Source organism: Schistocerca nitens, chromosome 5 (genome assembly GCF_023898315.1).
Source record: "Schistocerca nitens isolate TAMUIC-IGC-003100 chromosome 5, iqSchNite1.1, whole genome shotgun sequence".
Classification (NCBI taxonomy): domain Eukaryota; kingdom Metazoa; phylum Arthropoda; class Insecta; order Orthoptera; family Acrididae; genus Schistocerca; species Schistocerca nitens.
In genome coordinates, this window is record NC_064618.1 from 236,050,438 (window position 1) to 236,074,560 (window position 24,123).

The following is a 24,123-nucleotide window of genomic DNA, read 5'->3' on the forward strand; positions in this document are numbered from 1 at the left end:
TCTGCGACGAGGGTATTGGACAGTTGGCACAATGCTACGATAAATGTCCAAGTCGGAGCGATGACAATGTAGAGAAGTAGCTGGAAGTTTTCGACTTTCACAGTGGTTTCCAATTTCCTGAGTGATCGGACCTTAATATCTGAATAGCCCTCAAGTAATAAAGGAAAAGCAATTCCCATGCTACTTTTAATTCATGGACTCTGCTCCTTATTTCGCTGAGTAAGGTATTCTTAGTCGAGTTCTTAATAGGCAGCAACGAGACTTTGAATTTTGTTATTTAGATCTGAAGGTGGCAGGGGTCAAATACAGGGAGCGAAAGGCTATTTACAATTTGTACGTAAACCAGGCATTTACAACATCCCGTGCCAGTGTGGAAAGTCATACATTGGCCAGACAACCAGGACGGTGGACGTCAGGTGCAAACAAAACCAGAGGCACACCAGACTCGGACAGGCAAAAAAATCTGCCATAGCGGAGCACTGTCTGGAGCTCAGCCACTCAATGGACTACAACAACACCAAAATTGTGACACAGACACCAAGATTTTGGGACAGTGTCATAAAGGAGGCCATCGAGATCAAGTTCACAGACAACTTAATAAACCGAGACAGCGGTTACCAGCTCAGCTCGGCGTGGAGTCCGGCTCTGGAGCTTATCAGGGCTCAACGAAATGAACCAACAAACTCCTCAAGAAGTAGTAACACTGCAGGAGTAGCGCCAGGCGGGTGCGGACCGCGAACGCAACTCCCGACGCAGGACGGGCCTCTGACAGCTGCCACGACCGCAGATGATGGACGAGCCGAGCACGGACGATCGTCGGAGCACCAGGGAAGTGCCAACACCTCAGGATCAGCGCCAGGCGAGCGCGGACCGAGAATGGAGCGCCCAACGAAGGACACTCAGAGAGCTGCCACAGATGGAGACCAAGTCGGGCGCGGACGTCCGAGGGAGCACCGGGGATGAAACAACACCTTACAAGCAGCGCCAGGCGGGCGCGGACCGCGAACAGAGCCCCCGACGCGAGACGGGCCTCAGACAGCTGCCACAACTGCAGATGGTGGACTAGGCGGGCGCGGACGTCGGTCGGAGCACCAGGGAAGTGCCAACACCTCAGGAGCAGCGCCAAGCGGGCGCGGACCACGAACGAAACACCACATGCGGGTCCGGCCCCAGACAACTGCCACGACCACAGATTGTGGACGAGCCGGGCGCGGACGTCCATGGGAGCACCAGGGAGGGGTAAAAACCTCAGGAGCAGCACCTGGCGGGCGCAGACCGCGAACGGAACGCCCGACACAGGACAGGCCTCAGAGAGCTGCCACAGATGGCGCCCAAGTCGGGCGCGGACGTCCAAGGGAACACCGGGGAAGAGACAACACATTACAAGCAACGCCAGGCGGGCGCGGACGGCAAAGAGAGCACCTACCGCCCTCTGGGCATAAATACTAGACAAGATCCTCCAACACGGCAGTCTCATGTAACACCTGAAGAAGGCAACCAGTTACGTGGCCGAAATATTGTGCCAGTGCGACACAAACATCTGGCAGTAGACCCGATTATTCCACATGTCAAGATCTCGCCGGGAAAGCCTCAAGAGTTATGTCAGAAAGTCGTTTCTGAAAGTATTTGTATGGAGTGTAGCCATCTACAGAAGTGGAACATGGACGATAAATAGTTTAGACAAGAAGAGAATAGGAGCTTTCGAAATGTGGTGCTACAGAAGAATGCTGAAGATTAGATGGGTAGATTACATAACTAATGAGGAGGTATTGAATAGGATTGGGGAGAAGAGGAGTTTTGTGGTACAACTTGACTAGAAGAAGGGATCGGTTGGTAGGACATGTTCTGAGGCATCAAGGGATCACAAATTTAGCATTGGAGGGCAGCGTGGAGGGTAAAAATCGTAGAGGGAGACCAAGAGATGAATACACTAAGCAGATTCAGAAGGAAGTAGGTTGCAGTAGGTGCTGGGAGATGAAGAAGCTTGCACAGGATAGAGTAGCATGGAGAGCTGCATCAAACCAGTCTCAGGACTGAAGACCACAACAACAACAACATTTTGGCACAGTCAACGAGCTGAAAACCAACGTAGAGTATTAGTGGATAGCGCTGGCGACTGCCTTGTGCGACGAGGGTATTGGAAAGTTGGACAATGCTACGACAAATGACCAAGTAGGAGCGGCGACAATGTAGAGAAGTAGCTGGAAGGTATGACTAGCTGTTGCAAGTTTTCTATTTTCACAGTAGTATCCAATTACGCGAGCGATCGGACGTTAATTTCGGAATAGCCTTCGTATTTCAAGTAATAAGGAAAAGCAATTCTCATGCTACTTTTAGTTCATGGACTCTGCTCCTTCTTTCGTTGAGTAAGGTACTCTTAGTCGAGTTCTTGACAGGCAGCAACGAAACTTTGCATTTTGTTATCTAGGTCTGCTCCTATTCAGACAACACCGTCGCCAGCGAAGCGTGTAAAGAGGAGACGTAAAGAATCATTCTCAGAAGGAAAACAAGTACGACGCAAGCAGGCGAGAGGCCGACCTTGAGGACGTCGGACGAGACGACGACGCTGGTGGACTCCTCGACGAGCAGCGTGCGGTTGGCGGCGACGACGAGCGGCTCCCAGTAGGCGGCGGGGAAGACGCGCACCAGCAGCTGGCCGTCGGCCGAGGCGCGCCCGCCGGCGTCGGCGCGGAAGGCGACGCGGTCGCTGTAGTAGTCGGAGGCGTCGTGCTTGTACAGCAGCGCGCCGCGCTCCACGTCCAGCTGCGAGAAGCGCGACGCCGCGCCCTCCCGGCCCACCACCAGCTGTCCGTGGCTGGGGCCCTCCGTCACCTGCAGACCCAGCACGCACAGGCCCGTTACCCTTCCAAACTACCCCACACTGAGCGGCCCATGAAGTATCACCCCCTAGAATAGACCGCTGAAACTGTCTCAAAGAGGTGGAACCTCTCTGCTCGGGCAGGATACAGTGGCAGTGACCAGTTTTCGTCCAAACCGCTGGGCGAGTTCATTCGTTTGTTCGGAAAAGTCACCGATGACAAAATCGAGGCTCACGCCCTGCAGTCTTTCTCAAACGATTTTACAGAAACTATTTGGTAGAAAATTTTCATTTTTGCTTCACTTGTAGGTTTTTATGTCAGGTTCATGATGATGTGTCCATCATTTCGTTAAAGGTCATAGTTATTGTGATATTTACGTGAAAAGAAGAATGCATGAAATTCGGAAAAGTGTGCAATGAAAAATAGAGGTCGCTATACTTTTGTATTTGGTGCACATTACATAATATGTTGCTGTGCCTGGAAATTAGCAAACATATTGAATTTTCCTTTAGACTTTGTGTAGTGGTATTTGTCACCAATCTTAGAAAATTAATCTGAACCAGAACACCGATTTGCGATCGCGCCGCGCCAGCGATAAAGACAGAGTTAAATGCTTACAACAGTCCTCATATCTCATTAACAGTTTCAGACATCAAAATGAGATTTTGGCAAATGATAGTACACAAAGAGGAGAGTATTTTACCATATGGTTATTATGTAAAACTTCATTATCTACCATGTAATGACAATAACTACAAACTTTATCGGCGAAAGAATTTTAAAAGGCCATCGATAGCTAGTGAAACGAGAAATGCTGAGTTTTGGAACAACATACGTGAAAAAATGACACTTTTTTTTGTACCGAAGATGTGCTTTTTCATAAGCTACTGACTTTACTTTTCCTCAGTTCCTCACTTAGTAAACTTAATAAACCACTGTTCCAGAACTCTCTTGCAATTGTGACTACACAACATGTGTAAACTCCATTGTTTGGCAAAGGAAGAAAATTATGACATGGCAGCTGGGGGAATGTATAGATTTTACTTAAAATTTGCCAGTCGTGATGCTTGTCTGAAAGTTACAAATGGTTAACAAGTGAGGCAAAAATAAATCGCTGCTTGCCCTTTTCTCACATGAGATCATCCTGCGAACCATGGATGAAGGGCTGAGAGATTGCAGGGCACTCTCACTTCTGATTCAGTGTAGGGAATACGATCTACGGCGGTTTGACTTCATACATTGTGATGAAATGGTGGGCAGCAGTTTATGGTCTTGTTTGCATACTCTAGGGAAGGAAATATGGTAAGCTTTACCTGCATGCAAAGGAACAGGATACCGACTCAAACGACTGCAGTAAAAGCACGGCGTTGGTGGGGCGACAAAGCGCGTTTTTTTCTGGGGAACGATGAACAGACATTTCCAGACGGCTGTGTGCAGTGGTCGCATTGTGCAAAACACATTAGCTTTGGCGCTAGACGTCCAGGTATACGGCCTAATGCCGAAAAGTCGCCGACAGCGCATTGTAGGCCTTGTTAGCGAGCAAGATGCCAAAAGAAATGTAAATGTTCTGCAATTGTCTGTGGGACAGGGAAACTGGGGTCCCGACGTCCAGACTCTGTTTCAAAACATGTTTTGCCAATGCGTGTTTATGGCCGTTCTTTGCAAACTTTGAAATAGACACAACAGGGGAGATAGCAAGCTGTTTATGGATGACTCTGCTTCCACCCTGTATTGTGTTAGCAAAAGACATGGCAAACGTGTGGGAAAGAGGCTGTGAAGGTGAATTTTTTTCCGTTTTCTGCCAATTAACTTTAAGTCTCTGATTGGTCAAATCGGTTTGCAGTGCAAAGACCATTCACCGAGCTTAGAAATCTGGGCTTCAGCTCGTGATTGGCTTGTGTGAAAATGGGGAAATCAAAAAAGAGAAATGGGCTTTTGGAACCGAGCTGACGAAGAAACAGGGAGAAAGGGAGATCGGCACTCTTGTACAAGTCTCTTGTACTGCCGCTTTGCTAGTAAAGAACTGCCGGTCTCTACCTAAACAGTGAGACTTGTGTCCTTTGCCATGGTGCGGCTTAGAGGCTGTGCCAGTCGTCTTCTGAACCATAAGTGGTACTGCTTATATCATCATGGTCACAGCGAGTCACGTGTGGGTGTACTGATTTGTCTTGAGTTGGCCGTCCAAACATTTGACGTATTCCGACACGCACAGTCGTGGCACAGAGTCAAATTGGTTTGGCAGACCAGCAAATGGGTCCACCTGCACACTGGAATCCGTCGGGGTTTCAGAGGCTCTTAGGGAAGTATCTGCGTTCTGAATTAACCGAACGCGAGACCGCTTACTTGCATTTTTCGGGAACGCGCATTTAATAACAGATTTCCGCCGTCCATGACTTCAGTCGCCGACCGCATCGTAGTGTGCCGCCTTGACCAGTAGGATGGTAAAGTATTCGCTCCTGCGACGTAGGGCTACAATATCTATTTCTCAGCGTCCTGTTCTTTCGAACTATATTTTTCCTTTCTTTTTGTATGGTAGAATATAGATGCTTGGTGGTGGTGTAGTTTGAGGCCATAACCTGGATTCACGTGTAGGAAGTGAGATAGAGCGGGTTGTGTTCTGGTTAGTGTCGTGTGTCGATCCCCAGCAGATCACTTTGTCCATCATAGATCCCATTTTAGTAAGGCTTTTGTTAAATAAATATTTTTTGTATGATGTTTGTTTAATAATTTTGTTGTCTTGTCTTGTTTAAGATCAATAAATCGATTGTGAATTAGACAACAATTTCTCCCTGACTTCTGATTAACAGTTCCTTCGCATTTTTATGGCAGTCTAGATAAGAAACATAAGGAGTAGCTTTTCCATTTGGTGTCCACTGCGTAGATATTTTACTTCATTAACAGTAATCTTCTTTCAGGGCAACAAGCGGAGACCACATTCCTAGATTTCCGTAAAGCTTTTGACATGGTTCCACACTGCCGAATGATAACGAAGGTACAAGCAAACGGAATAGGTTCCTACATATGTGACTAGCTTGAAGACTTCTTAAGTAACAGAGCCCAGCATGCTGTCCTCGACGGTAAGTGTTCATACAAGGGTATCGCCACGAGTGCCCCAGCGAAGGACAGCTATTATTTTCTGTGTGTACGTGGGTTGCCCAGAGAGTAATGCACGTCATTTTTTTTCTCAGCCGAAAATAATGCTACGAATGCGAAACATTACGTAATATTATTTGAGGCCTTCTGAGGGAGCACGCCAAGTTTCTGCCACTTCCGAGAGATCGCGTACCTGCAGGATAGCTTCAAAATGGCGTCTGCAGGTAATTTACATTACAAGCAACGTGCCATCATTGAATTTCTCACTGCAGAGAAGGAATCTGTGGAGATTATTGAGAAACCCTTGTGCAAAGTCATGGTGCATCTGCTGTCGGCAGAAGTACAGTTAGTCACTGGACATAGAGGATGAGGTCATTAGAAGGCGGTTTGGCGGAGCTCCACGATTTGCAACGGTCGGGGAGACCAACTACGGCTTTTACACATGACACCCTTGACCCAGCCCTCTTCCAAGAATTGATCGTCACTGATTTCTACACTCTCACTGGCTACACAGCACGCATCTCCCATGCCTCTGACAATGGTATCGGACTAGCCATCGACCTCCACGCAGGACCCCCACTGAACATGTAGTGTACCTTCCTAATGCTAGGAGTAAAGTCCGTATGCTGTTTGCCATCTGAATACTAACTATATATGCACCGTCCGGCTCCAGTCGAAGTCGCGAACGATACATCTTTTTGCTGACGAGGTAATGCCGATTTTTGAGGGTCCCCTGGATGCTCTGGTCCTCGGTGGGGACCAACTAGGCCTGCTTATAAACGCCCATAACATCCCCATGTGCATCCCTCTCTGTCACCATCGACGAACTTCAGCATAAGACAGATGGATGATGGTTCATAGCACCTCCACAGATTCACATACTATACGGCACTCTCATCCAGCCGTCTCGAATGTGTATACCTCACAAGTTCGCTTGCTGGTGATACCTGGCATGCTGAGGTATGACCTCTGGCTTTCTCCGACCATTAGGCCTACATCTGTGACATCGCTCTCGCCCGCCAACAGGTGTAGAACAGTCATGACCTATGAAAATTAAATGTAGCCCACCTGACTATCCCTGACTGCTGGATGATAATTCAGAATGCATAGGCCTTCTGCCGTCGATGTTGCCCCTCCTGCGTATCGCGTCTATCCTGCCCCTCCTGCGTATCGCCTAATTTACTCAGAGCATTGTCGAGATAAGGCAAAGACGTCAAGAATTGGCATGTGCAGCACCATGGGCTTTTGTTAAACGATATTACATGACTGTAGTTTGATGGCATTCTCTCTCACCCGTCAGGAGTTCGTGCATTGTGCTAAAGCACAGATCACTTCACTCGTGGAATGACGCTCGACCCACGACGATGTGTCTCACAAAACTCCATCGATCTAACACCTTCTCACAGAACGCCGGCGTCGTCGTCGAGCTCTCATATACAACCTAATTGATGCGGAAGGACGACGATATACTATGCAATGCGCCATCGCTAAAGCTTTCCATACCTATTTTATGCAGTCTCACATCGACCGATCTTATCTGAGAAGGAAGCGGCACTAACCGTCGACATCATGCCAGAGGGCGTGGCTCAAGAACTTCAGGAAGACATGACCACGGATGAAGTCCTTGACGCTATGAAGGTGGGAGTTGCCAATAAGTCCCCCGACCTAACGGCTGTCCCATCATTCTACCCAACAACGACGTGAAAATGTTCACCATTTTTTGGCATTACGACTAAAGAAGACAGCATGAAACGCGACATCCCTTGATCAGATAACCCCGGGTGGTGACAGCAATACTCATATGACCCTTTTGACCCTTTTCCATTACAGGGACATGATCACACTCCCTGCATCGCGACTTCTGCCAGGTGCACTGCCATCACTTGACTTCAGTCAGACATTCGACCAAGTCGATCTCACCTTCTTGAAGACGGTCCTCCGGCGCGTGGGTTTTCTGGTTCATATAGTAACAATGATAATGGGCCTCTTCAGCTGTGCGACATCAAGAATTCTCGATAACGGACGCCTCACTGCGTCTCTGGGCACTGAAAGCTCTGTCCGACAGGGCTGCCCACTTTCCACGATAGTGTATGCTCTGGCGTCAGAACTCGTACACCAGGGACTTCGTCAGCACTTGGTGGGCCTATCATTGCATGGACATAGCTTCTGCTGTTGGCCTAGGCTGACGGTCTTGTCCTCTACCTATTCAGTGAAGATAATATCCGCGTGGCTATGGACGACATATGGGGAGGCATCGGGCAGTTCTCTTAACATTTACAAATCGCAAGTTCTGCTCACTGGTGAGGGCCTACCTGAGAGATGTATCGCTCCACTAAGTGTGGTCACCACTGTCCACTTCTTGGGCACTGATTTTACGGGTGATCTCCGTCGTTCGGCAGCAACACAGCAGATGCTTCCTCCAAATAATGAGGGCTGGCGTCGTTGGACTCAGACCCCTTGATGTTGTACAGCTTGCTCAGTACGTGAATGTCTACCATGCCTCTCGCATCTTTCGTCTGGCACAAGTTTTCCCGGTCCTGATTACCCTCGCCCGTCGTATGTTGATGGGATCTTTATCTGTACGGGGATGTTACTAGAAGTTCGATATGCTTTCCTTGGCCCCCCACCCCCACCCCATTTAAGCCTGGTAGGGTTGGCTTATTCCACGTGCCGGACAGAGTTAAGGCACTTTTTGTTAGCTCGGAACTGAAAGTTCGGCGCCATAGCCCGACAAGCCTCACTGGACTGCTTCTACGGGAATATGCGCCAGTTTCCATGTCAGCCCCAGTCATGTTATTAGACATTGCACCACCTTTTACCACTTTCGGCGTTTCATTCTGGAATTAAGTTAGACCCTCCACTTCTTACTACTTCCACTAATGCGCCGGACAAAGAGTGTACATGACGCATCGCAAATGCATCAGCCTCCCAATCCAGTCGAACACAAGTTTCCCCAGATCACATGACGTCGTGTATGGAAAACGTTGCATGCTGGCTTTCTCGACACCAGTCCGCCTTGTATATCAACGTCAATGGCAAACAGGTCGAACAGTTTCATTTACATCGCATCCACCTCGCTGACACACCCCTTTGTCTTCACGGTGGCCTGGTCCGTGTTCTGACATCTGGAGGCTCGCGTAGCGTATGTTGGCTTTCTTACCCGACATACACCTCCTCAGATCACTTTCCAGACATTTTTATTGCCGGACGTGATTCGTTACCTTGCAGGGAAAACTAACGTTGTGAATGGGATGCGTGGCCATACGATCCGCTACCTTTTTGGCGCCAATGAGAAATCGTAACTGGTTTATTGGACGTACCTTATGATCGACACTGTGCAGTTAGTTGTTCGCAATCCCTAATACGAGCGCTTTTTTCCAAATTTCTATGGAGCGTCTTTCATGACCCGCCTTCGAGCTGGGACGTCCAAGCCACGAGTTGCTGATGCTTATCTTGCCGACATGATGCTCTGAACGAACGACAAACAGAATCCCTATTAAAATTTCGAGAAGACAAGTTTTCATGTTCCACTATCCAAAGGCGCGAGCGATTCCCGAAATTCTAGTACATTAAAAAAATAATAATAAAAATAAAATAAAAAAGTCTCTACTAAACTCCTCTCAATTTCTTCGCTTCCCTGTCTGTTATTTTGTTGTTTCCCACTACTTTCTTACTTTCCTACACCCGCCCTCCCTCTTTAGTAACAGGTTAGTTGTTTTGGGACAGGCATAGATGGACGCCAACGCTTGAAGTCATGGAGTTCTTTTTTTTCTTGGGACACAAGGGACAGTGGCAAGTGGATCTTGTTTTTTTCCCCTCTCTTTTCCAGGAGAGGAAAAAAAGTGCTTCTGACCGTCATATAGCACTCCGAGTTCGATTCCCGACCTGGATTTTCTCCGCTCGGGGACTGCATGCTGTGTTGTCTTCTCGTCATTTCATCACCATTGACACGCAAGTCGGCCAATGCAGCGCCAATCGAAAAGACTTGCAACTCGGCGGCCGAACTTCCACAGGGCATACGATCATCGTGGCAATGCAAGGCTATGTCATTAAGCGTGGCAGCGTCGGTCGACACCCGAAACTTCCGCCAAGCTATGCGAAATGTGTTCGGCCAGTCTCTCGCACACAGTAGCCCAGTGAAGTTCATGTGGTCTGGGCGCGCGCTGGCACTGGTAGGAGCCATTGAGCGGTACTCGGGCTTGCCGATCCGAATCCTGCGCCGAGCACGACTCTTAATCTGTAGTTCCATTGTGTATAAATGGATTGGAGCTGCAACTGGTCAAAGACTTTTTATTGTATCTATGCTTTGTCTCCCGTAGATATTGACTGCTTTGGTACAGCATGCATGCTTCTCTCTGCACACGTTTTCTGTGTGCTCGTTCTTGTCTCATCTATCATATTTGCGTAGCGTTTCTGCAATTTTACAGCCACTGGTTCCCATCCTGTCATATTTATATTATTCATTCTTTGTTGGTCCTTTCTTCGTAGACTCATATTTTCTTGAGGATCTGCTCTCATTATTGTAACGTACCAGTATCCTTCATAAATTATTTTATTCCATGCTATTACAGCTCTTAACGACTGACAACGTTTATATCGCAATAATTCTCATACTACATTACATAGGGATGCTTCTGTACGGATTGACTAAGTTTTAGATTTCACTTCCTCCATGCTTCAGCAGCAGCATACACGGCATAAGGATTTACTTTGTTGATGACTTCTGGTTTTATTTTCTTGTTTTTTGTTATATTTCTAAACTTCGGTTTTGTGGTCGATATGACGTACGTGTAATGGGACACGTGAATTGCAACTACATACTAAAAAATTTTACTTTTCCGGTCTTAGGCTCTTACTTTGTCTTAAAAACATAGTTCATTTCTGGTTTTCTAGTCATTTTAATGGTTGTTGCATTCCTTCACAATTCAGTTACTAATCTAGAATTAGTTTGCTTTGTTTCTCTATCATTTTTACGCAATCATTATTTCGATTCTCGACAGATTCTCAGTCTTCAGGTCGTTTCGTTACAGTACGACCATGGTATGTGTTACCACTTTTTGTACAACAGGACTCAGCAAATTTTTTGTCAGCGAAGGCTGCTCTGATTACTACGGTATGTGAATTTTTACTTTTATTTCGTAATATTACGTTAGCGTTGTATTTTATGCGGTTTCTATTATTACAATTGATGGGTACATAACAATCCTATGACCAATGTTTGTGTCCCATGCATTTCACTTTACCATCTTAAGATCTTTGATCTCTCTTCTTATACTTTTCACTGATGTATATGTATAGTTAATTTATATTAAATAATAACGTCTGATGTTGTATATCAGATTTGTTGTCTATCTGAAGCTTCATTTTGTCTGTTTGGACAGGGAATTGGAGATGGCGCCAATGAGGCACCGAAACTAGTAGACCAATAAAATAATTAATAGAATTAAGGCTATTAGTATTTAATCTGCACGCGTCAAAACTGCAATCAACAGTATGAGACCAAAGCAGCCTTTTCTATGGGCCTAGTTAATAATGACTAACAACGTGGTTTCAGTGTAATCTCTCTTGCTTTAATCACATCATTGTCATGCAATAACGACAAGCCTTTTTAACGCTTTTCCTCTCAGATTAGTTCACGCAAGAATGTAGCAGTAGAACAACAAACTGAAAAAGTAAGAGTCTGTTTGCTAGGCTTTCGAGGCATAGAAAATACCAACAGTAATGAAGTGAAAGCTGTGGCGGCACTTTCAGTAGAGACTGAAGTTGACATATATGAATAAACAGCTGAAACCGTTTTCATAACTAAATGTATAGTAAACTTATCCATTTGTAACCTTTTCGTGGCATTCATTAATTACAGTAAATTGCATTCTATTACTGTAGCGAACCCTACATTAAAAGCTGTCCAAGAATCAATCCTCCGTCTTCAGGGATTTTAACGCGGAAAATTACAACCATATGGCGCAGGATAAATTACCAGCCTTCAGTTACGTCTGATTAGCCTTTTGCAATCATTACTGTGTGTGAGGTTTTCATCATCTTGTGGTGTTGCAGTTCTTCTTGTTATGTCCGTGCTTGCTACGAAATGGGAACAGGAATTCCGCCTTACACAAGACACCTTTTATTCTGTTTTGTGTCACCCAGACATGTTTCAGCACATTTTGTGATATCTTCAGTAGGTTATTTTTTATTTTCTAACTTACATGATACTATTATTTTGGTGGCTGTTCTGCTACACAATCTACAGCTACTCATGGTTTTGATATTGTGTTGCTTTCTCAAATGTTGTTGGCGAAGTGAATAGGCAGATTTCGTGACCTATGGTCGCTTGATACAGCACTTTCTCCGATTTTTCAAAAGATTTCAAGAGTTTTCGCCACCATTACGTCTGGGAACGAAAACTCTGCCTATGTTTTGAAAAATCGGAGAAAGTGCTGTATGAAGCGACCATAGGTCACGAAATCTGCCTATTCACTTCGCCAACAACATATGAGAAAGCAACCCAATGTAAAAGCAGTGAGAAGCCGTAGATGGTCTAGCAGAATAGCCACCAAAATAATAGTATAATGTAAGTTAGAAAATAAAAAAAAAATAACCCACTGATGATATCACAAAATGTGCTGAAACATATCTAGGTGAAGCAAAACAGAAAAAAACGGTGTCTTGCATAAGGCGGAATTCGTCTTCCCGTGAGGTTATCAATTCAGATACGTGCGCCATACACGTTCAATAATGCCAGTTGTGTGCGGAAGCATAGCAACGTTCATCTCTCTACACGAAATACGCTCTGTTGATTTAGAAATCTCCGAAAGTACCTATCAACATGAGTAAATATTGTGTCAGAGTAAAGTATAGCGCTGCGACCGTTGCTGCAATCTCACAACCTATTCATACGTTACACTGGGGTGGACTGTCTGTAGATGTAGCACTTTTGGATTTCTTTAATGGAATTGCACTTGTTCTCATGACCGCGTTTCATATTGTGTTCTTAATCAGGCAGGCAGGCTGAAGCGCATCTCGTCAGTTAAACAAGAGAAAATACAACTCGAATCAGACAAAAACTTGGAAAAAGTTGCACAGCATCTGATATAAATACAGGAAATGGAACGTAAAGTAATAGTCAGTTATAAAGAGATCACAGCAATTACTGACACTTTTAACTTTTCTTGTTACTTAGAAAAAGTCAGTAAGAATATGATTTGTGTAAATGCACGTGAGCAGATCGATAACAGGACATTAAAACACGATCATAAAAATGGACAGCCGATCTGTAATGAATGTTTTACCAGAGAATATACAATCTATAGGCCTACCTGGAAAAGGCGATGAATATCAAAATTTAACTGACCAGAAACCGTCATGTAAGAGGAATAAAAAATACCTCGTCTGCAGTCGTTATAACATAATGCCGCAGTATCTAAAATATAATCTAGAATGTCTGCCTGCTTAGCTGGGAGCCACTTCTTATGTACTGAGGCACCAAACACACACATCAAAAGAAGTTTTGCATCACTTCGTTTCTGATAGTTGCGGAAGCTGTATAGAAAACTGGAACAGAGGTCTACATAAATCTCATTTCCGCCCTTTTTATTGCTCATGAAAGCCACACATTGCGTGTTGTGCCACCATATGGCGAGACCTTCAGAGGTGGTGGTCCAGATTGCTGTACATACCGGTACTTCTAATACCCAGCAGCACGTCCTCTTGCATTGATGCATGCCTGTATTCGTCGTAGCATACTATCTACAAGTTCATCAAGGCACTTTTGGTCGAGATTGTCCCACTCCTCAACGGCCGTTCGGCGTAGATCCCTCAGAGTAGTTGGTGGGTCACGTCGTCCATAAACAGCCCTTTTCAATCTATCCCAGGCATGATCGATAGGGTTTACGTCTGGAGAACATGCTGGCCACTCAAGTCGAGCGATGTCGTTATCCTGAAGGAAGTCATTCACAAGATGTGCACGACGTGGTCACGAATTGTCTTCCATGAAGACGAATGCCTGCCTGGCCTATATGCTGCCGATATGGTTGCATTATCGATCGGAGGATGGCATTCACGTATCGTTCACCCGTACGGCGCCTTCCATGACCACCAGCGGCGTACGTCGGCCCTACATAAAGCTACCCCAAAACAGCAGGGAACCTCCACCTAGCTGCACTCTCCGACGATTCATTGGTTGAAGGCATATGCGACACTCATCGATGAAGAGAACGTGATGCCGATCCTGAGTGGTCCATTCGGTATGTTATTTGACCCACCTGTACCGCGCTGCATGGTGTCGTGGTTGGAAATATGGACCTCGCCGTGGACGTCGAGAGTGAAGTTGCGCATCATTCAGCCTATTGCGCACAGTTTGAGTCAGAACTCGATGTCCTGTGGCTGCACGAAAAGCATTATTCAACATGGTGACGTTGCAGTCAGGATCTTCCTAGCCGTAATCCGGAGGTAGAGGTCATTCACTGCAGTAGTTGCCCTAGGGCGGCCTGAGCGAGGCATGTCATCGACAGTTCCTGTCTCTCTGTATCTCCCCCATGTCCGAACAACATCGCTTTGGTTCACTCCGAGACGCCTGGACACTGCCCTTGTTGATAGTTCTTCCTGGTACAAAGTGACAATTGCGGACTCGATCGCACCGCGATATTGACCGTCCAGGCATGGTTGAACTACAGACAACACGAGCCGTGTACTTCCTTCCTGATGTAATGACTGGAACTGATCGGCTGTTGGACCCCCTCCGTCTAATAAGCGCTGCTCATGCATGGTTTCTTACATCTTTGTGCGGGTTTAGTGACATCTCTGAACTGTCAAAGGGACAGTGTCTGTGATACAATATCCACAGTCAACGTCTGTCTTCAGAAGTTATGGGAACCGGGGTGATGCAAAACTTTTTTTGATGTGTGTATTTATTGGCGGCACGGTAGTTCGGCGTGTTCGTGAGACGGTTAACTGCCCTCTAAAGTAAAAAAGAAACCTACGGGAATGGATCAACTATCAACTTCAACTGGTGTCATGGGACGTCCGGCCCGAACAAATACAACGAACAATAACAAACAAAATGAGATAAGAAAAGTGGTGACGTCTTTCCCTACCACGCAGCGGTCCATGGTTCGATTCCCGGCCGGGTTGGAGACTTTCCTCCGCTCGTGCCCTGAATGTTGTTGTGTCCTCATCATGATCTTACCGACATGCAATTCGCCCAATGTGGCGTCACCTCAAATAAGGCCTTCACCAGGTGGTCGAACTATCCCGGATGGGGCCTCCCGGCCATCAATGCCACGCGATCATTTCATATTTTCATTGTCTAGAATTAGAAATTTTGGCAGCAGACCTAAGTTGTTACTAAAATAGTTTCCCTCCATGGTTCCAGAAGGTGATGACGCAATTCGTTTAACCGAGTCTATGGTCGGAACTATGGCTCCGTGCTGTTATTAATCACGTAGTAAAACCGCAGGTGAATTTATTATCGACTTTATGGCTTTCAGAGCCAAATTGTTATTCAATTAAATTCTTTAAGGGACGAAAGCGAAGCGTCGCAATTATATATCAAAGCAGCAACTGCAAATCACTTACAGCTTGACAATACACTGCATAATCATCATCAATACCATAGTGATCAATCGTCTAACAACGAACTGGCACATCTGTAGCTGGCGAATCTGCTGCAGTTCAGTTCTACAAGTGCTGGTAAGGATTTCACAGATTACAACAGACGTTTTGCGAGTTATTACCTCGCTCTCGTAGGCATATCTTACATTTATAATAAGTATGGTGTTTGGCGAATCTGGGGACCAGAACTTCAAGTATACTATTGAGAAAAAAAAACAACTTTACCACGATTCTGATATTGTAACTTAAATATCTGCTGAAGAATGCCTCATCCGATGGGTAGTGCTGGTACTCATCTAGTCCACATTTTTTATGGCATCCCCTGTAACAATTACAGATCTCAAAATATAGACCTATGCGAATATCTACTAGAGCCAAATACGGCCACCAATCGTCTATGTCAAATCTTTTACGTCTTCCATTCAGTACTCATTAAAGCAAGGTGTGCTGTTGAAAAATTTTGTTGGACTCAGCCAAATATCTAGCAGACTTTGAGTGGATAGCGGGATACCCAATTTGGAATGTCTGGAATGGGACTTTCTTCCAAACACTTCCCTTACGACCAAGGGAAATCTCACGAAAGCTTTGGTCAGAACCTGGGGATTGGAACTACCGTAAATACCGACGTCGCTGTGTGACCAAGCGACGATGCACGGGATGTCTCCTGTAAATCAACGCTGTACTATGCCTCTGCTGTATTTTTCTCTTCAGATTTCCGCCAAAGCCGCTTTAGAAAACGAAGAAGCCTTGGGCGTGCACACTCTGGTGTCATCACCATCCAAATCTATTGCGCCGCCGTTCCTTCACTGTCGATGGATATTATTTATGGTACAATGTCACCGTCCGTTACCGGGATAAATGTTTTTATCGCACCCGTCAGCGCAACAGGAGCAATACTTCCAAAGTCGCTTAAACCGACAACCTTCGACTCCGGGTCTCGCAAACACTGCAATCAATAACGTATTTAGTTTTTATCTACCCAGACCATACAGTCCACTCACGATGAACGTTTCTGTGGAATTCTGTGAAATGTATCGGGTGCTGTGGGATCATATGAGCCAAGGCACCTATTTGTAGAACGAATCATTACGTAATTACTACGAAACAGATAAGATAATTTAAAAGCAAACAATGAAGGCAATAAAATTTTAAGAAATAAATACTGTTTATGGTACGTAATACTTGCCGTACAGTGCAAAGTGCTAACCTACTGCGAGAAACACCTGTACTGAATGAAAAAGTTTCACCGCAATGAAGGCTTTCAGTTTAGAAGGGAAAATGTAGGGTTTATCAATCGCATTTTTCATCTCTGATGTAAGATTTTTGTGTGGTCAGTCATTTGACTAGTTTGCTACGGCCCACCACGATTATTTCCTCTCTCTCTCTCTCTGTCACACACACACACACACACACACACACACACACACACACACATTACTCATATAAAATTGCTATAGAGGAAGGCAGTGGAGCAACAGCAGAGCCCTGTGACACCACTCCAATCAGCAAACAGATTCACAATTGTTCCTTGTTTGTTTACTTGTGCACTGGATTTATTTTCTATCTATGAAAACCAATAGTACAACTTTTACCCTCAATCTGTAATGTTACAAGCTATACAAAAGTAGAGCATGGTCTACATAATTAAATGCTTTTGACAAATCAAAAAAGATATCTACTGTCCTCAAATTATCGTTCAGCCCTAGAAGTGCCTCAGGCACAAGAGAATAAACTGATTTTCTGTTGATGCTGCTAACCTGATGCTTCACTGGCACGATGAACCTGCCATATGGTAAACATAGGAATCTGTACACAGATTTACTGCCAATCAATAATTAAGTCGCATCGTCATTCTGATGTTAGAAACCTACAATGGGACCGGAGTAGTAACTTACGTCTTTCGCAACAATGCAATCCAACATTTCAAGGAATTCTAGGAATTCAGTGTTGGATCTTTTGAATGTAGTGTGATGCGGACTGATAAAAACGAAATATACTCAAAGACAAAAAAACAATAAAAAACGACACACCGCGAAGCGATTATCTGAATGGGATGAAAATCGGTAGATGTAAGTGCTCCAAAAACAAATGACCACAATTTCAGAAAAATTGGATGATTTATTCAACAGAATGAGCTTCAGAAATTGAGCAAGTCAATAAAGCGTAGGTCCACCTCTGGCATTTATGCAAGTAGTTATTCTACTTGATATAGACTACGAGTCGGGGCGTGGAATGTTAGAAGCTTGAACGTGGTAGGGAAACTAGAAAATCTGAAAAGGGAAATGCAAAGGCTCAATCTAGATGTAGTAGGGGTCAGTGAAGTGAAGTGGAAGGAAGACAAGGATTTCTGGTCAGATGAGTATCGGGTAATATCAACAGCAGCAGAAAATGGTATAACAGGTGTAGGATTCGTTATGAATAGGAAGGTAGGGCAGAGGGTGTGTTACTGTGAACAGTTCAGTGACCGGGTTGTTCTAATCAGAATCGACAAAAGACCAACACCGACAACGATAGTTCAGGTATACATGTCGACGTCGCAAGCTGAAGATGAACAGATAGAGAAAGTGTATGAGGATATTGAAAGGGTAATGCAGTATGTAAAGGGGGACGAAAATCTAATAGTCATGGGCAACTGGAATGCAGTTGTAGGGGAAGCAGTAAAAGAAAAGGCTACAGGAGAATATAGGCTTGGGACAAGGAATGAAAGAGGAGAAAGACTAATTGAGTTCTGTAACAAGTTTCAGCTAATAATAGCGAATACCCTGTTCAAGAATCACAAGAGGAGGAGGTATACTTGGAAAAGGTCGGGAGATACGGGAAAATTTCAATTAGATTACATCACGGTCGGACAGAGATTCCGAAATCAGATACTGGATTGTAAGGCGTACCAGGAGCAGATATAGACTCAGATCACAATATAGTAGTGATGAAGAGTAGGCTGAAGTTCAAGACATTAGTCAGGAAGAATCAATATGCAAAGAAGTGGGATACGGAAGTACTAAGGAATGACGAGATACGTTTGAAGTTCTCTAACGCTATAGATACAGCAATAAGGAATAGCGCAGTAGGCAGTACAGTTGAAGAGCAATGGACATCTCTAAAAAGGGCCATCACCGAAGTTGGGAAGGAAAACATGGGTACAAAGAAGGTAGCTGCGAAAAAACCATGGGTAACAGAAGAAATACTTCAGTTGATTGATGAAAGAAGGAAGTATAAACATGTTCCGGGAAAATCAGGAATACAGAAATACAAGTCGCTGAGGAATGAAATAAATAGGAAGTGCAGGGAAGCTAAGACGAAATGGCTGCAGGAAAAATGTGAAGACATCGAAAAAGATATGATTGTCGGAAAGACAGACTCAGCATACAGGAAAGTCAAAACAACCTTTGGTGACATTAAAAGCAACGATGGTAACATTAAGAGTGCAACGGGAATTACACTGTTAAATGCAGAGGAGAGAGCAGATAGGTGGAAAGAATACATTGAAAGCCTCTATGAGGGTGAAGATTTGTCTGATGTGATAGAAGAAGAAACAGGAGTCGATTTAGAAGAGATAGGGTATCCAGTATTAGAATCGGAATTTAAAAGAGCTTTGGAGGACTTACGGTCAAATAAGGCAGAAGGGATAGATAACATTCCATCAGAATTTCTAAAATCATTGGGGGAAGTGGCAACAAAACGACTATTCACGTTGGTGTGTAGAATATATGAGTCTGGCGACATACCATCTGACTTTCGGAAAAGCATCATCCACACAATTCTGAAGACGGCAAGAGCTGACAAGTGAGAGAATTATCGCACAATCAGCTTAACAGCTCATGCATCGAAGCTGCTTACAAGAATAATATACAGAAGAATGGAAAAGAAAATTGAGAATGCGCTAGGTGACGATCAGTTTGGCTTTAGGGAAAGTAATGGGACGACAGCGGCAATTCTGACGTTACGGCTAATAATGGAAGCAAGACTAAAGAAAAATCAAGATACTTTCATAGGATTTGTCGACCTGGAAAAAGCGTTCGACAATATAAAATGGTGCAAGCTGTTCGAGATTCTGAAAAAAGGAGGGGCAAGCTATAGGGAGACACGGGTCATATACAATATGTACAACAACCAAGAGGGAATAATAAGAGTGGACGATCAAGAACGAAGTGCTCGTATTAAGAAGGGTGTAAGACGAGGCTGTAGCCTTTCGCCCCTACTGTTCAATCTCTACATCGAGGAAGCAATGATGGAAATAAAGGAAAGGTTCAGGAGTGGAATTAAAATACAAGGTGAAAGGATATCAACGATACGATTCGCTGATGACATTGCTATCCTGAGTGAAAGTGAAGAAGAATTAAATGATCTACTGAACGGAATGAACAGTCTAATGAGTACACAGTATGGTTTGAGAGTAAATCGGAGAAAGACGAAGGTAATGAGAAGTGGTAGAAATGAGAACAGCGAGAAACTTAACATCAGGATTGATGGTCACGAAGTCAATGAAGTTAAGGAATTCTGCTACCTAGGCAGTAAAATAACCAATGATGGACGGAGCAAGGAGGACATCAAAAGCAGACTCGCTATGGCAAAAAAGGCATTTCTGGCCAAGAGAAGTCTACTAATATCAAATACCGGCCTTAATCTGAGGAAGAAATTTCTGAGGATGTACGTCTGGAGTACAGCATTGTATGTCAGTGAAACATGGACTGTGGGAAAACCGGAACAGAAGAGAATCGAAGCATTTGAGATGTGGTGCTATAGACGAATGTTGAAAATTAGGTGGACTGATAAGGTAAGGAATGAGGAGGTTCTGCGCAGAATCGGAGAGGAAAGGAATATATGGAAAATACTGATAAGGAGAAGGGGCAGGATGATTGGACATCTGCTAAGACATAAGGGAATGACTCCCATGGTGCTAGAGGGAGCTGTAGAGGGCAAAAACTGTAGAGGAAGACAGAGATTGGAATACGTCAAGAAAATAATTGAGGACCTAGGTTGCAAGTGCTACTCTGAGATGAAGAGGTTAGCACAGGAAAGGAATTCGTGGCGGGCTGCATCAAACCAGTCAGTAGACTGATGAAGAAAAAAAAAAAAAGACTGATTGAATTGTTGGATGCCCTGGGGGATATCGTGGCAAATTATGTCGGATGGGGGCTTCAGATAGTCATAATCCCGAGCTAGTTGGAGGACTCTGCCCGCAATGCTCCAAACGTTCTCATCTGGGGAGAGGTCCGGCAACCTGGCTGGCGAATGTAGGGTTTTGCCAACACAAATAGTAGGAACCCTCGACTTGTGCGGAATGGAACTATCGTGCTGAAATACACGCCCAAAATGGCTAACAACGAATGGTAGAAGACTGGGTGTAGAATACTGTAGACGTACCGCTGTACTGTAAGAGTGCCACGGATGACAACTAAAGGAGTCATAAACGGCACTGTAGACTACCACTCATGGTCGTCAGGCTGTATGGTGGGCGATATTCAGGTTGGTATCCCACCACTGTCCGGGAATCTCCAGACACCTCTTTAGCATGGTATCTCGTTGACTGTCGTAGAACTGTCTTCAGTGATGAGTGCCGCATCGAACTGAGCGCAAAAAAGCCAACGAAGACGTGTCTGGAGACTCCCCGAGCCAGTGAGTTTCCAACCTGTCCCTCGCCAGCCATACTGCCCAACAACCTGGAGATATGGTCTGGGCTGCGATGTCTTTCACAGTAGCAGTCCTCGCTGCGTCACCGTTACAGCAAACCGTTACCTCGGTGATATTGCACGCCCCGTATTGTTGCCCTTCGTGACAAGCCGTCCTGGGCTTTATTTCAGAAAGATGATGTCCGCCCGGACACGGTGAGAGAGTCGACTACCGCTTGTCTTCGTGCCTGACAAACCCTGCCTTGGCCAGCAACGTCGCCGTGACTCCCCCTCCCCAATTGAGAACGTTTGGAACACTACGGGCGGAGCCTTCGACGCAGCTCGGGATGTTGACGATCTAAAGGGCCAACTGGACGTAATTTGTCACGATATCCCTCAGAAGGACATCCTGCAACTCTAGCAATCAATTCCAAGCCGAAAAACTCCTTACTTAAGCGCGAGAGGTGGACCAGCGTGTTATTGACTTGCTCAATTTTCGAAGCTCTTTCTCTTGAATAAAACATTAAATTTTTCTGGTATTGTAAGCTTTTGTTTGTCTGTTCATGTACGTGATATTCGGATAATATTTTATTTTTTGTCTTAGAGCGTATATTGGAACAGAAAAAAACATGTGAAGAATAGGTATAAAGACAAATGTTAATGGTGTTGAGACAGCAACCAGCCACAAATTTATTTTCAGTTCCTTTATCCAATGGCTACCGTTACCGGATTCGAATCGTTACCATTCATATTCAGACGTTTTTCGTGCTTTCATTACAACATCTGGTGCGTTTTTTACGGATTAATTGTCCTAAAATATAAATAATACATAATAATAAGCACGCCACACAGATGGTTGCGTTACAGATTTTCATTGGCTGTGACTTGAGTGAAATGTACGTTTCAAGTGTTTGTTTTCATAACATTCGTCCAACAGATGTGAATACATTCCCACTGCATTCTTATCCTTGCACACGTAAATTTTTCTCACTGAACACTTTAGATTTGTCACAGAAAAGATTTCTAACTCGCACCACGTGTTTTGATACATACAAAGTGCTTACAAACATATGAGTGTCGAAGATGCTGTCTGGGAAAAGATCATATATTCATTTATGCAACTGAAAATAGCAAACTTATTTAAAGAGAAAAATATCACAATCAACTTTTCCACAAATAATAAATTACAGCAAAATGTAATCCATGATGTAAATACCTCCAAGAGTCCCTACGGTAAACCAGGAATATACAAGCTCAAATGCGATACATGCCAAAAATTCTACATTGGACAGACAGGCAGAAGTCTTGAAGTTAGATACAAAGAACACATTCATGATTTAATGCTTGGCAACTTGAACAAATCTGCATCTACAGCCCTTATTGCTGAAGAAAACCATTCAGTGTGAAACATTGAGAACAAATTAAAGATTTTACATCTACCACAAAAAGGAGCCACTATGAATATATTAGAAGAAATAGAAATACATAGTCACAAAAAAAACAGCACCTCAGACTACATCGTTAATGAACAAACCGAGTTAGCTAACACCCGTTTGCCGGCCGAAGTGGCCGTGCGGTTAAAGGCGCTGCAGTCTGGAACCGCAAGACCGCTACGGTCGCAGGTTCGAATCCTGCCTCGGGCATGGATGTTTGTGATGTCCTTAGGTTAGTTAGGTTTAACTAGTTCTAAGTTCTAGGGGACTCATGACCTCAGAAGTTGAGTCCCATAGTGCTCAGAGCCATTTGAACCATTTTTTAACACCCGTTTCCTGAAAAATTTCCGAAAATTATTTTCCACTCCCCGAAGCAAACAATATTCCTAAGCCTGTCTGCAGATCAGGTAGCAGATTTATATGTTACTACAATTCTCATGATGCTAAACGTAAATAAATAATGTACAGTACAAAAAAATGGAACAACTTTATAATTAATGTAACAGTATTCGCTCTAAAACTCACAAAACCAATGTCTCTCTGTACTAGTGTAAAAGGCGCTTCAGTTGCATAAGTCAATATATGATATTTTTCCAAACATGGGACATTTTCATAATGTTGCGATATATCATAGCATCTTTGACACTCAAATGTTTGTAAGCACTTTGTATGTATCAAAACATGTGGTGCGTGTTAGAAATCTGTTCTGTGACAAATCCAGACTTCAGTGAGAAAAATTTACGTATGCAACGATAAGAATGCGGTGGGAATGTATTCACATCTGTTGGACGAATGTTATGAAAACAAAGACTTGAAACGTAACATTTCACTCAAGTCACAGCCAATGAATATCTGTAACGCAACCATCTGTGTGGCGTGCTTATAGTTACGTATTATTTATATTTTAGGACAATTAATCTGTAAAAAACGCACCACATGTTGCAATGAAAGCATGAAAACCGTCTGAAGATGTATCGTGACGATTCGAAACCGGTAACGGTACCCTTTGACTAAAGGAACTAAAAATAAATTTGTGGCTGGTTACTATCTCAACACCATCAAAATTTGTCTTCAAACGACAGCCACGGTCTCCAACCATGTCATCATATTAAAAAATTGCAGTTGGTATAAAAGTTTAAGTATGACCTCGAAAAAACAGTTCTAGATTTTATTAGAATACATTTCTTTTATTTCCGCCTGTGATCACAAAATTGTTAGGTCCTTAAACTACCGGCTTCCGTCAGCGATGACTACCTTCAGAGCTGTCTTAACTGATCTGTTTTAACAGATCTGAAGGTAATTGTCGCTGACCGATGCCGGTAGTGCAAGGCCCTAAAAATTTTGTGATCATAGACGGAAATAAAAGAAATTTACCATGCACTTTCTGAATCACTGTTCTCTTGTGATATAATTTTTTTGTTTGTTTGCATGTACGTCTCAGCAGGACTGCTGCGCATTGAAATCTCCTCATCACAGCGCCGTAACACGACGCTAGAGGAGTCGAAGCAAAATGGTGGAGCCCAGCTGTAATATGGAGTATCGTACTGCAGCTCGGTTTCTGCA

At 44.3% G+C, this 24,123-nt stretch overlaps 1 protein-coding gene across 1 annotated transcript in view; it reads right to left on the reverse strand.

Annotated features, from left to right (window-relative positions):
• The window catches only part of LOC126260360 (chondroitin sulfate proteoglycan 4), a 577,728-nt gene that overhangs the window by 108,282 nt on the left and 445,323 nt on the right, over positions 1-24,123 (reverse strand). The window contains exon 14 of the mRNA XM_049957687.1: positions 2,539-2,832. Within this exon, the coding sequence (XP_049813644.1) occupies positions 2,539-2,832 (294 nt within the window). The remainder of the gene's footprint in view (positions 1-2,538; positions 2,833-24,123) is intronic.